Consider the following 14,637-nt stretch of genomic DNA (forward strand, 5'->3'; position numbering starts at 1 on the left):
CCTGTAGATCCCTCCATCACTGTCTGTCCCTGCCTCCCATCCTATCCTATTCCGTCTAATCCGTGTACCCCCATCTAAGACATCCACCCCAATCCATCACCCATCGCGCGCGCCACACATTAACCCATTACTCGCGCGCCCTCATCTCTCACCTAACTCAGCACACCGCCGCATAGCAGTTCAGTGGTGTGGTGCAATCCATCGCGCGCCGGCTAGTCCACCCGCGACCCGCCGCGTTCCTCCCGCGTAGCTCCCCTAGCTCGTCCTAAACCGCTCGACCAACCTAGCAATCTCCTCTCCGTCGTTGCCCCTTCCATCACCCCCTGCGTCCGCACCGCGTAAGAAAACCCACTCGGCGGGGTAGCTAACGCGTTGGATGTACTAAAGAGGTAGGGAGGATGTACCAAAGAGGAGAATAGATGCAAGGAACGGGGCTAGACTGGTGATGTTGGTGCCCAAAGGAGTGAGTGGTGCAAGGGTGGATTAGCTAGGAGGGGAAGGAGAGGAAGGAGGAACGCGGGAGGGACGGGAGGGATGGGGGATCTGTGCGGGAAGCTCCTAGGGGTCGGGGGGGTCTAAGCGTCTATCTCCTCCTCAGGACTGGTGGGCTGGAATGGACTCGACTCGACTCAACGACATAGCCATGATAGTAGTTCGGCGGCATGAGATATGTGCCGACGAAGAGACCTGTATCCTGCATATTTACGGTAGTTGGACGGGGAGTAGGCGGGAGTGATTGTAGTCCGCTTGAGGTTGTGAATGGTGTCTGAATGCCACCCTCAGCCCTGGCGCCACATTGATTGTCTAGAGGTCTATGATGAGTGAGCAGGTTGGGGGGATACACGTACACCCTCTCTCTCTCTATGGCGCGGGGAATCGGTATATCAACCCCCCCTTGAACCGGTGCGAGGGGGACATCTGGGCAGTTGGGGTGGCCTGGTGAATGCATCCGGGACGACAGAGAGGTGGGCGGTTATGCATTATGCGTCTCTTTTAGGACGGTGTGAGGTCTTGCGCTCACGGCATTGGCGTTGGAGGAGCGTGAGGGATTGTAACTACCCTACTTAATGCATTTCACGTGGTGACTTGTTTCTGGATGCTGAGATATCCATATTCACCCTATTGTACCCGATCGTCTATGGCGGCTAATGCTATGCTATAAGGTGCGGGGTATTCTGAGCTTATACAGTATAATACTACGGCCAATTAGCATGCTGATTACTTCACATGAGGGGTAACAAAATCTGCTACGAGCAGTCTATGAACCCATCCGTAAACCATAACTTTTGAGTAATAGTCAAGGCTTCCATTAATAGCGAAAGCGGGTACAGAATGGGAAGCTACGAGGTTAGAAAGAGCACAGAAACCTAACTGATATACTAATGGAAAGTAGGAAGCAATACGGCTCTTAAATGGGAGGAGAGAGCCACCAAAGGCGAATCCAGACGAGATGCGTGGTTCAGATGATATGTTACCATGGCTCAGATTACTAGGCTACTCGGTATAGAACCAGCGCTCTCTAACCCCCCGCAAATCCTGCTAACAGAACAATATAGGATGAGACATTAAACAGTCTCAACGCTATACACGTCGCAGGAACGAAAGGTAAAGGTAGCACATGCATTTTCATCGCGTCATTTCTCAGAGCACATGGGCAGCGCTGTGGATACCCGCGCAAAATCGGTCTGTATACATCACCACATATGAATCATATACGGGAGAGGATTCGCATCAACGACGAGCCGATTTCCAAGGACCTTTTCGCGTCTCATTTTTTTGAAATCTGGGAGAAACTACCCCGTGAGGCTACTAGGACCTTGGATATTCCTCGATATCTTCAACTCTTAGCTCTCCTCGCATTCCATGTGTTTGTCAAAGAAGGAGTTGATGTGGGGGTCTTCGAGACGCACGCTGGTGGGAAATATGACGCGACGAACGTGATAAAAACACCATGTGTAACAGCGGTTACTTCGATCGGCATGGATCATGCGAGACTACTAGGCCATGATATCCAAGCTATTGCCCGACATAAGGCAGGAATTTTCAAATCCGGATGTCCAGCCTTTTCTGTTCTTCAGGAACCAATGGTTACGGCCGAGTTCGAGAAGCAAGCAATGAAGGAGGGAGTATTGTTGAAGTTCGTCGACTTAGACGAGACGCTTCCTACGGACGCAGCTGCTTTAAAGCCAGTTCCCCAGAGAATCAACTGCTCTCTCGCTCTCACAGTCTCCCGCGAATGGCTACGTCAGAAGGCTCCAGATAAGGAACTAACTACGGAAGATATTATCTGCGGTATTAAGCAGTTTTCGTGGCCCGGCCGATTTCAGCAAATAACAGACGGTAGATGTCAGTGGTTTCTTGATTGTGCTCATAACGAGTTGAGTTTACCATATGCCGCGACATGGTTTGCAGAGGCTATTACCGAGAACCAAGAGTATGTTTAATCTTTGACAGTAGAGAAACAAGGCATATAACAATCAATTCTAGTGGGTGTACATACCCTCCCCGGATTCTTATATTCAGCCATTTTAGTGATCGAGATGGCCAAACGCTTCTAAACAGCATTGCTAAAGCCCTAGAGACTCGACAAGTTCGAATACAACACCTTATCTTAACGACATACGACATAAGACGAGATGGCCAAGCTTCAATCGGTATATTTTTCTTATACTAAAGTAAGACTATAAGCTTACCCTCTCGTAGACCGAAACATGATGAACCGATACAAGCCAGAGATTCAGAGCCTGTACGCCCAAGCTTGGAGGTTATTAGATCCTGCTACCAAGATATGGGAGGAACGAACGATTGAGGAGGCTTTGGATCGGGCAAGGAATATCTCTACCCGGGACGGAATGCAGGTTTTCGTTACAGGGAGTATTAAATTAGTTAGTGGCGCTCTCTCTCTCTTGTAATAACATGATCATCACACTTGCAGGGACCGGTCGCGCCCTAGATCGGCACAAAATGAGGGAGCCCATCCATTCATAGAAGGAAGGTAGGCCATCCTAGTAGATGTGAAATCGGGATGAACCCCGATATGACGGACGGGAGAGCGGGGAGTTGGTAGAGAAGCGGCGTGGTGTAGATTTGGCAGGCAGTTCTGCCTAAACCAAGCACGTTAAACTAAATAAGTAAATCTAAAAACTCCTAACCAACCAAGCTCATCATTATTATAAAAAATAGTCCCCCAAAAATAATAGTACTAGCAATAATTTATTTAAATCAACCTAAATCCCAAAAATATATTCTAAACCCCTATGCGGACAGACAGAGAATACGACCAAATACGCAATCACATCGAACAGACCCCCCGAAGACACAGCTAGGAAGTTATGTATACAGAACCCAGCGCTCCGAGTCCAAAAGGCTTACGATGCAAGGGAAACTCCAAAACCCTCTTACCCCATCACGAAGATCAATCTAACCCCTCCCCCCCAACAAAGCGTAAAAAACCCTTACGACGGCGCCCGCCCAAGGGAACCAGAACCGAAAGAGGCCATCGAGATCCCAAGGCTAGAGGCGGGGCGGAGCTCGAAAAGAGAAGGGTGGCTGAGGGGGGGAGGAGAACAAGGCATCAATGCCATGGTGGAGCTGCACATATAAAATACAAAATTCTAGAGGCAGGATGTCGGCCGACCAGGCCTATTGAGAGAGAGAGATGTTGCACATTTAAGGGGATTGATTGTGTCTGGATATGTCTATGGCATGATCGGAGCAAAGGCGGGGGGCTGATGGGTTTGGTGAATACTAAGGGGATTGACTGCCTTAAGTACTCAACCTTTGAGAGAGGTCCAGTTCAGCCAATTTTCAAATGTTCGGGTCAACAGGCAAATGTGTGTATGGAAGTAAGTAAGTAGTCGGCTCAATATGCATCAACAGCGCGTGCGTTACGAGAATGAAAAAATGGCAAACTGTACAAACTAAGTAATATATGGGTTCTAATATATGATAGATAGACAAGACTTCTTGTTGAACAAGATATCCAACGACACCAATCAACCCACACACCCAGTCTCGTCGAACAACAGGAGTATCGCCTTTCGTCCTCGGGTTAATCAACAGCACGGCACAACCTAATCACCAAGTGCTCGTAGACGCCCGCGGGAATCTAAATACGCATACGTTTCTGGTTGATATGGAAAGCGACAGTGACACTTGGCTCCAAGAGTTGACGGAGGAAAGGCCACTGAGGACATGAAGAAACTTCAACAAGAGGCAGAAGAAGAGAAAGCGATTATATGATGAGCAACCTACTCCTGATGATCTCGCCAAGGTCGCAGAAACACGAGGATCGCTCTCTGCCAACCAGAAGGCAGTGAGCCGAGGAACAGCAAGAACGACTGATAGCAAGAGCGACTGATAGCAAGAACGACTAACAGCAAGAACGACTGACAGCAAGAACGACCAACAGCAAGAACGACTGACAGCAACGACAGCAGAAACAACAACCAAGGACATATTAAACCAAGGCAGCCTGTCTCGGGGTAAGTATTTCAGGGCGGCACTGGCCACAAGCACATATTGCTCCTAGACACCAATATACAAACCCCTCAACCACAACCACGCTCACATACCACGAGCCCATACAATCATAGGCCCCCCCACAACTCACTCACTAGACAAACTTCACGATCACTTCCCAGAATGCTCATTTCATCAGATGACATATTTATTTCAAGAAGCTATATCCATCCTCCCCCTCCCCTCTCCACATATCTGTGTATTTGCAACAGCCCCTCCAAAATATAACAATCTCCATCCCCCCACCCCATGCCTCCATCCGGATCCATATCATCTCCAAAAAACCGATTAAAAAACATTAAACACAAAAGGGCAAAACCACTGACGTGAAAATCAAAAGCAGAGCCCGTAGCACAAGCACCAGCACCCCCGTTTGCCGTTCTAAAAGGTGAACGCCATTTTGTATAGCAACCCCCCGTGCGTCCGTCTCCCACCATTCCTGCGCGCACCCTCCCGTCCAAAAAAAGTGGAAAAACAGAAAAAACAAAGCGCGTATTAAACTCCAGACCAACCCAAATATCTTCAGGTAGTTCCCCATCCATCTATAGCCGAAGTCCCGATTAATCCCCCCGTCTTGCGATATTATTAAAGGAGTGTAAGTGTATGTATTCAAAGGAGTGTATAATATGCGTCCCAAACATAAACGCCGCCGTTCTCGTTGAGAGATGTGTATATTGATCCAAAGCTGCGATAGAAACCGAGGATTATGAAAAAAATTAATCGAATCGAAAGGCAAAAAAAATTCGTGACGTCGCAACTTGAGAGATATATATGTGCCGAGTTTTTTTCGTAATTGAAGTTGGTTCGTCATATGTATCTTTGGTACAATTTTTTTTCAAAGAACAGACTGGGTTATATGATTTAGTATTTCAGAATCATCAGTGCCGGGTTGAGCATGAACGGCAGGAGGACGTGACTCGAGATCATGACCGCCAACGGCACGATAGCAGTGACGACATTGATCTCGTACCCCGCAGGTGCGTATTTGCCGAGATAAACCATACCACCCACCATTGGAATGGTAAAGGCGTACATCCACTTGAAGCTCTTGAAGATCTTGGGCACCTCCTTGAAGAAGTTACTCGCGACGGCTTCCTTGGCAGTAGCGCCCCACTCCATGTTGATGCTGAACATGTGCGCGCAGAGCGCGAGGAAGAGGTGGAAACTGATGCCTCCGAAGAAGACGGCGAACATGGGCATCCACATGAAATTCTCGAGAAGTGCGCCGAGGAGCGACTTCTCGCCGAGACGGTAACGGAGGATGGCGAGACAGACGTTTCCGAGACCGGAGAAGACGACGAGGAGGGCGACGAAAATCTTCCACGACTCGATGTAGAAAGAGTCGATGTAGCCGTTCTCCCATCCAATGAGGAAGTAGTTCAGGATGGTGAGAGGAAGACCGAAGGCCAGGGCGTAGTAGGTGGCGATGTAGGCGAGAATTGTGATCTTGGAGGACATCTGCATGTTGGACCAGATGAGCTTCCTGAAGAGAGGTGTGAATGGCGACTTCCACAACCATGTGTACAGAGGGTTGAAGACAAGTTCGTTACATCCAAAGGCATATTTCTCCCAACGGGACAGCTCATCGTAGACGGTCAAAGACACACCCTCCTTGAACTCATCACCGTGGTATGTAGCCAGGCGGACGAAGTTACCAGCCATCTGAACGCGGAGGGAGATATCGAAATCCTCAGACACGTGGCTCTCAGACCAGAAGAGATCAGATCCATCAGGAGCCTTGCTAGCAACGCTCTGGATCGCCTGCCAGCGGAGGAACGCATTGTGACCAACGAAGGGAGCGGCCTCTCCGGATCCGACAGCGAAGCGAATGGCGGAGTAAATCTGGTTCGTGAAGAATGTAATACCGTTTTCGAAGTAGTCTCCGACGACTTGCATGACGCCCGCAGAGTGCTGGACGATGGCGACTTCGGGGGACAGGAACATTTCGGCGGCACCGTAGAGGAGGCAGTCGACGGGGACACGGGTATCAGAGTCAATAATCAGAATGTATTCACCCATGCGGATGTCGCCATCAGCCCAGGCTTTTCCATCGTCATCCAGAACCTTGTCAAGCGCAGCCTTGTAAAGCTCATCTTGCTCAGATTCGGTGATGTCACCTCCGTTGGTGTAGCTCTTGCGGATTTCAATCATTTCAGTGAGCACATCCTCGGTCTTGTTGGAGATGTTGAGGGCGAAGTTCATGTTGGAGGCCTTCTTGAACTTTCCTCCACGGACGAATCCATCAACACCGTGCTTGGGACGCGCGACCCAGCCAATGTTGTTATCGGTGTAGAAATCTCTCCGGGCCTGGGCCTCATCTTCTGGGAGGAGTTGAAGACCATCATCGTTGATGAAGATGCTTGCAGTTCCACCGTTCAATTCGTAGTGAGAAATCGCGGCTTTAAGCGAAGTCACGGTAGGAATGATGACGCTGTCCAAACCCTCCTTGTAAACTGGCATCTGAATCGTGATGTGGCTAGGGCGGAAGCCAATCTGATAAGCCTTGAAGATATCGGGACGGATTGACGAATAGCATCGCGAGTTGCTGGTGACGCCTGTAATTGGCCCAATGACCTGGAACAAATCGGTGAAGATACAAATCGCAAAGAACTACGAGACATGTTAGTAAGCTGACAGCCGTGTTGTGGGGAAGCGACGACATACCAAACCAAAGAGACCAAAAAACGGCACGGTCGCGAGAAGGGCCATTCTGATCCAGCTTCCATCCATCAAACACTCGTAGAGCAGCGCCGAGGCACCGAATCCGAGCAGGAGGATGATCATCAGGCACAGAGCCATACCAACGAAAATCGCAGAAATGAAGACCAACGGCCTCTCCAATGACTCCTTCACCGGAACAGCAGACTCAACATCGACGTCCTTCTCATCAGCATTGGCCTCGCCTTCGCCTTTCTCCACCTCTTGAGGGGACGTAAAGCCTAGCCTTGACGCAAGAGAGACTCGGATGCTGGATTGGGGCGCGGAAGGGGCCTTGATAGGAAGAGCGTGGGTCGACGAATTGAGCGTCGGAGGTGCGTGGAATGGTGAATGGATCACTGAGTTGTGAGAAGATGACGAATTTGGCATGGCTGGGATTTTGGCTCCCCAGATCTATCATGCAGTTAGTATAGGTAAACAGCTTGAGTTGCAAGTTGTACTTACGACAGTGAGCAGTTGTCTCTCAACCTTGTCTCCGTGGCTCAGGATGGACTCCACGTCGTCGTGCCACAGCAGAACAACCCTTTCTTTCCTGACGAAACAGGTATATTGGAAACGCTTGAGCTTGTTCGACGAAGCTTTGGCCATATCCTCAAAAGAGTCTAAGATCTGATATTGCGTGCTATCATGCGGCAGGATGAACTCGGTTTGGGTTGGCGTAATCGTTGAGAATATGAGATTTGTGAGCTCCGTCGACATGGTGAAGGCGACCTCGACATTCAATCTCTGCACCGCAGCAATAAGGTTATGGCATAGGTTTGATGGCTGTGTCACATAGACCCCGCGCGACGTCCTCAAGAGGACACCCTGAACTGATGTCCGGTCATAACTCGAGATTGGCGAGTTCGAACGGCCAGAACCAGCGGGGGTATAGAGGAACTCTTTGTTGACATCAAACCACATCTGGGAAGCTATCCTGCCGTGAAGGTAAGATACCATCTGTTGCTGTTAGCTACTGATCCTGTCTGGCACGCCTGTCTATATATCCACTTACCACGGCATGCTTCTTGGAGTGAACTTCATCGCCATCGCCCTCCCACAAGCTGTTTGCCCGCGAGTTTGAGGATATCGACGGTGGAGTGTGAAGAGAGCCATTTCGAGGGCTTCTTGGGAACGGCAACGACCCATCGAAGAGTCCGCTGTTGACCGACATAACTTTGCCGTTGTGTGATTAAGGAACAAACGAGTGAGTTCCAAAAGCTTCGGAGGGACAGAGATATAGGAACCGACTGCAAGGTTGACGGGGATTGTTGCAGCGGTGCTATCTACTGGTACCAGCCCGGGGCCCAATGTGTGCGTCGAAGGCAATAAATATGTGAGCTGAAGGACGGGAAGTTAAAATTGGGTGTGTGTCTGCCGTGTATTACACAATGTGTGGCGGGGTGGTGGTGAGGTTGGGAGTGGCCTTTTTTGTGTTGGTCGCTGTTATCACAGAGGATAAGGCCGCTTGAGAGGTAATCTTCAATGTGAGATTATGTAGGAGGATAAGACGCCTGCTAGTCAACGATAGTGTGAGGAGAGTATCTTCCAGTAGGGTGACAGTGAATAATGAGTTACAGATTGAGGCGCAAGAGTGAAGGGAAGAGTTCACTTTTGCAGACCAAGCAATCTGGTTGAAAGCTTGAGAAGGAAGAAAAACAACGGGAACAAAAGGCAGATAAACACGGCGTAGTATAAGTTATCCCGGCTCCGTGAGCGACTGAGTGCAGAAAGACAGGAAAGAGGGTCTGCGTGCAGAGATGGGAACGGCTGGTTGGAAGTATCTGTAGGGGACCTGGACCTGGGCCTGGGACTTCTGGTTGAGCTCGCAATGCCTTGCCTTACTTTAGATGAGTGCGGCGGGCCATTCCATAATATTGCCAAGTAACTTTTCTATACATCTATACATAGTATGCAGACAAAGAAAAAGAACGAGTGACAAGGTAAAGTGACGCGCCCATGTGCCCTCATGTGCCTCAGCTCAGACTAGAGAGTAGCCGCTTGCTCACGGCCGCAGGAAGGGGGGATTTTTCTCGTCTCTCTTTTTCGAATTCGTCCGTGTCATGGTGTGTGAGTTGTGGGTTCTGTGGGTTCCGTGGATAGCTGTGGGTTGTCATGGAGAGTAACTAGAGTAACTAGAGTAACTAGAGTTACTAGAGTAACTATTTTATTTTTGCATTCGTTCCGACACGACGGAAAGAGCCAACGACCAAGGAGGCCCTGGCATAGGACAGGGTGTGACAAGGGGGACTGGTTGGGGGGATATGGTTTGTAAGGGTTTGAGAAGGGAAGGGGGTGTGGCTGCAGACAGCATTCTCCGGATGAGAAGTAGCACAATACTATGCATATTCTGTATATTCTGCATACTCTGCATACTATACATCAACGTAATCTGCATTCTCTGTATGTTTGTATGGAAATATGGTGGATGCTAATGTACTATAGTTATGTTGTGTGGGCATGGTTAAAAAGAGTCTACTTCCCATGGTAAGACATTGCCAGACATTACTACAGCTCTCCGCGCCAATTCCATTGGAACACGCCGTCCTGACTGAGAATTTGTTTTATCCCTGAAACGTTGCGAACAGTACCAGCGCAGACCGGCGCTACGAATCCACAGATATTTGTGACCACGCTGGTCTGTTTGTGGTAACCTGAGCACAGATTTACGGGTTTGGGTTCTCGTAGCGCGCGCGCACGGTGAAAGCTATACCCAGATATAGCGGTGGTGGCGGTTGAGAGAGATCTCTTTTGAGACGAAGGGGGTCTAAGAGGCGTTGTGCCTTGTATTGGCAACCATGGATGATCGATTGGGCAACAGTAGCCAATACATGGACTGTCAGCAAAAGGACCTACTTATCAAAATTGGTGATAGTGCAGAGGCAGGCCAAGCCCACTATCTAGGAGCCCCTGGAGGCCATGGACTACTCTCGATTCACAATTTGCTAGGTATAGTACTTTCTTTGTGCACGTCGTATCTAGGACGAGGCTTCCATGTCGATAAGCTGGGATCTGTACTGACTGTGTGGGTGTTCACAGAGAAATATTGTTCTGTACAGTCATTACCAAGAGCCCCTACTGTATCGTCATAGATTGCGTGCATCAGTCTTCCCAAACAACCCTCACCAGCTGACTACAGTGCCACAGTCACTGCGTTGGGACGGGGACGAGAGTCGTGGCAAGTCACACTCTGGATTTGCACAAATTATACACACATACGAAGTGGGAAACCACATTGTGAGACCAGCTTTGTCACTCCACTTCTTGTGTTGTACGGTGGATCTGTCAACACCTTCGATCAACATCTCCGGCGCTCTGGGAAACCCAAAGAAACAAGAACGAACAAGCCGTGGCCCACGCGATATACCACCTGTGGTTCGCCATTATATCGGATTCTTTCCCCTTACCCGAAGCATCTGGGACGGGACCACAAATGGAAGTGAGACAAGCCATGGCGGCGCCATATTGCCTAATGACCCACTGATGCCTCGGTGTAAGGGATTTCCGTCTCCCAAGCGCCTAACAAGAGGCGGACGCTTGTAAGAGAAGAGTTGTCCGGTCAAAGGCCAGACCCGCCCGTATCCCGAGAGAGAGACAAAACATCCCGTCCGCAGCTATTCTGGAGTACGGGCATGATGCCTGGTAGCGCCGCATGCACGACCGCGTTGGGAAGCTCACGGCTCGCACGCACATGCACGTTCGCCAATGTTGCTGCCTCAACATTACAACAGATAGATCTATCGTCGACGGCTTAAAGTATTGCAGGGATAAGCGAAATAACAGGCATGATGAGCTGTTCCCGAGCCAGGGTATATAGAGTAGTACTGGACACGGGGGTTCAAGGGAAGGGAGGAGGTTCTAAATTTACTTGTATACACGCATACACTACATGTACGATTGTGCGATACGATATGCGCTTGCACAGTGGGGAGTTACACTGATACGGTTGATCTGACTTATGTGTACCCATACTCCCCATACCTCGGCGGCAGATCATCAGAATGGTCGCTTGCAAACTTGGACAGGACCCTGATTGTCGCCCTGACCCAAACACGCTGATTCACGCTGGCACATGCTGGCGCCTGCTGTTCTGGATTAAGACCTTTTCTAAGATTTTAGGAGCACGTTCGGTCGAGACTTTAGGTGGGGACAAGACGTGCTTGTGGTGCTTGTTAGGCTGTGTGTGAGTGTGTGGTACCTATCACTTTTTTGGAGAATCGTCTTCCCGGGTGGCTTCAGGGGTAGACGGATTATTTGTACCTCGCTAACCCGTGTCCAAAGTCTCTAAACCGTCCCACCGCCACACCTGCCAAAAATGCCAATGTGGCACAACAGGACCAACTTCATTTATCAGCCCGTAAGTTGTGACCATACACCCATACATCCATACATCATCCATACATCATTCATTATATTGCCCGCCCACACCTTACTCACGGCGGCCTGATTGACGAAATCACACAAAGCCACGGGCGCTCCGGTGCTCCCGATCAAATCTCTCCCCCTTTGCCATGAGCGCCATCAACGCCCGTCAGCACCATTCTAGAACCGGCTCCAAAAACAGTCGCAGATGCGATTCGTCGCAAAGTAACCGAGTACCAGAGCGATACTGTATGTCTCACTACGGCGGCACCCCCTCCCGCGCGCCAAGAGCGAGAGCACAACCTCCCCCACACCCTCAATCCGGTTCGTCGCCCAGCTACCTACGCACACAACCACAGCTGAGTTGTATCGCGCCGCCTCAACGATAGCTCCCGGATCGTCGCTTTCGGCACCCCGTCGAAACAGCGACACGCCACGGCAACAGCACGCTCAGCTTGCCTCGTGCACTCCACCATCCGTGCGCGCCTGTGCGCGCGGCGGAGACACTTGCGTATACAGTTGTTCGGCGCTACACTGATCGTCGACCAAGGGCCGCGTACAGTGGGGGGACGTCCATGCGCTGGCTGGGTCCTGCTTTTCTGCGCTTGCGTAGATCGATGCGGCGCTGGGTTTCTCCGAGATGCGTAAGATTTGCGATTTGGGGGGAGAGGTTCGTGGGAGGGGGGAGCTCGAGTGGTTGGCAGTGCTTGAGGGTGCGGAGGACCTGCCAGGTACAGAAACACTCCGGAGCGGTGACAGGTTTGGGGGGTTCAATACTGTGAGCTGGCATTACAACACCGCCCATTCACAATGCGAGGCGATTTCTTGCTAAAGCGCTGTCTGACGAAACGAAACGATCGCCATATTGCGCATTGGCTATACCCTTCGTGTATGTACTAAGTATCCACCACTGAAGGCGACCAGTGTTTTGAAAGCCGGCGGCGTAGGGTTTCCACGGAGCCGACACCCGCAATACGAGGTTTTCATGCCGCTACTGTATCTTCTAGCGGGACAGCGAACAACTGCATGCCGGCGCCAGGGATTGAAAACATCCAGACCCCCGACCCCGACTGGCTGCGCGCAGCCCTATCAATGTAACGTATCTAGTTATACGGTACACTAAGTTTTTCTGCCTTGGCTGCGTAGCTCACACACCAGCACCAACAAGGGCAAAATAGCGATGGTGATGGGGATTCCACTTCCCTCTCCATCTCCATAGTATCAATCCAGCAGACCTTGCGATCCTTCGCTCTCCGCTGCAGGTAAGATTCTTCCATCGGACCTTCTCTGGGGCACGATCCCTTCCATCGATCAACCAACATATCCGCAATCCTTCGCTGCTCCACTTCCAAGGCCGCCACCTCCCAAACCCTATCGTCAGCAACGGCGCAACTCCTTCCCATCTCTTACACCCCTTGGCAGCAGGGTTTTCCGCCCTCACCTCGGCCAACCTCGTAGCCTAGTCAGCACTGTATGCTATTCCTCGATTTTCCCATCGTGCCACACTAAGCGGACCTGGTGCTACTGGTCGACACCTGTCAGACACTCCCACTCGGCGCGGTCAAGATCAGCAAGATCAGCGCTCGTATCCCGCCACAACCTGCTGTTTCGTAGGCGTGTATGCGCGACGGTGTGTGCGAGAAGACCGGTTTTTCGGGGACTTGTTTTTTTAGGGCTCCCACGAGTTTGTTGGGATTTGGGAGACATGGGGAAGGGAGGGGGTTGAGAGGGGCGGGCGATCGATGGCGAAGCTGTGGTTCGGTCGCGGTGAGTTGTTGGATTTGGTGTGTGCGTATTGTTGTATGCGCCTAGGAGACGCCGTCTGAATCTCGATACGACGTCAAGGATAGAGATCTTCGCTGGGGATTACTCACTGCGTACCCCCAAGGTTCCAGCCAGCGAGGATCTCTCCCTCCATGCCATCAAACCCCGATCGAGCATGAAGTGTCACCGGAGCAAGAACCCCTAATCCGCGGTGGCTGGGCAAAGTATATACAACCCCATATACCCCCACCACGTCATCATCTCGTAATCCCCGAGCCAACTGATATAGAGATCACCGCAGCCGGTCGCATTTATCCACACCGAAGTCCCGGATGACGTGAGAAGGTAATATCGTCGACGACTGCGAGCGGGGTGTTTTTTTTGCGAACGACTCGCCGAATTTGCTGAGGTGAGTCGCCTCGGAGAGTAGTGGGTGTGTCGATTTTCCTCATCTCATCTGGAATGCCGTTGCTTGCGTGCGAATCGAGCGTCTTGGAGGAGGTATCTCGACCGGCGGCGGTATTTTGTTTTAGTAGTGGGGCCGCTGGCGGCGAGAGGGCGGCGACAAGGGGTAAATTCGAAAGCGTCCGAGACGAACCCGCACCGGCGAGAAGGAACCCGCCTTCATCATCGTCAGGGGCGACGGACGGGGGCAGACTGACTTGGGGGCCGCGGGCGTAAATAATAACAACAACTGCCGAAACAGACCAGCGACGGTGCCGTCAACAAGGCGTCAGGTAGCGAGCTTTCCAACACCCCAGTGCCGCAGTAGACCCGCGAATGACGACGAGGTGAGCGAAGACGGATCGATGTATCTACTTCGCCTCTTTTCTCTTCACCGAGCGCAATTCCAGGCCTTGTCAATATCAATATCGATATTGAATTCCAGCCCCCATCCCGTAGCCCCTAGCCCCATCACCACCCGTGCAGCTTCCACGTGTACCCCCTCCCAACAGGCCTTATCCCAACCTAGAATGAATCCTACGGCCCCAATACGCCCCCAACCATACCCTGATCCCGTCGACGAGGATGGATGAAAGCCGCATTTCCTCCCTTGTCTAGGGGGAGTCGGGATCGAGGGACGGCTTATCTTCTACGGCTTGGGCGGAGGTGGGCTTACGGGTTGGGGTTGGGGGGGGAGATAGGGATATGCCTAGAATGGAGTAGAACAGCCTGGGCCAGATGTAAGATCTTGTTCCTGTTCCAGTTCAGGAGCGAGATAGCGGAAAAGTCCAGATAGTAATGCGCCATTGAAAGCCACCTACCTACTACCACATCGCGTAATCCGCCCAT

At 51.1% G+C, this 14,637-nt stretch overlaps 2 protein-coding genes across 2 annotated transcripts; one reads left to right on the plus strand and one right to left on the minus strand.

The window, feature by feature from the left end:
* Nucleotides 1-1,202: 1,202 nt before the first annotated feature.
* On the plus strand, nt 1,203-3,079 carry VE01_06186 (uncharacterized protein). The gene is made up of 5 exons (XM_018275639.2): nt 1,203-1,347; nt 1,394-1,501; nt 1,557-2,434; nt 2,488-2,654; nt 2,704-3,079. The coding sequence occupies exons 1-5, from the start codon at nt 1,333-1,335 to the stop codon at nt 2,910-2,912; spliced, it is 1,377 nt and encodes a 458-aa protein (XP_018128470.2). The 5' UTR covers nt 1,203-1,332; the 3' UTR covers nt 2,913-3,079.
* Nucleotides 3,080-4,707: 1,628 nt separating this feature from the next.
* VE01_06187 (uncharacterized protein) lies at nt 4,708-9,420 on the minus strand. Its single transcript, XM_018275640.2, has 4 exons — nt 8,234-9,420; nt 7,684-8,178; nt 7,186-7,632; nt 4,708-7,131 (listed from the first exon to the last, which is right to left on the minus strand). The coding sequence occupies exons 1-4, from the start codon at nt 8,390-8,392 to the stop codon at nt 5,383-5,385; spliced, it is 2,850 nt and encodes a 949-aa protein (XP_018128471.1). The 5' UTR covers nt 8,393-9,420; the 3' UTR covers nt 4,708-5,382.
* Nucleotides 9,421-14,637: the final 5,217 nt, after the last annotated feature.

This window comes from Pseudogymnoascus verrucosus (assembly GCF_001662655.1).
Source record: "Pseudogymnoascus verrucosus strain UAMH 10579 unplaced genomic scaffold scaffold_36, whole genome shotgun sequence".
Lineage (NCBI taxonomy): Eukaryota > Fungi > Ascomycota > Leotiomycetes > Thelebolales > Thelebolaceae > Pseudogymnoascus > Pseudogymnoascus verrucosus.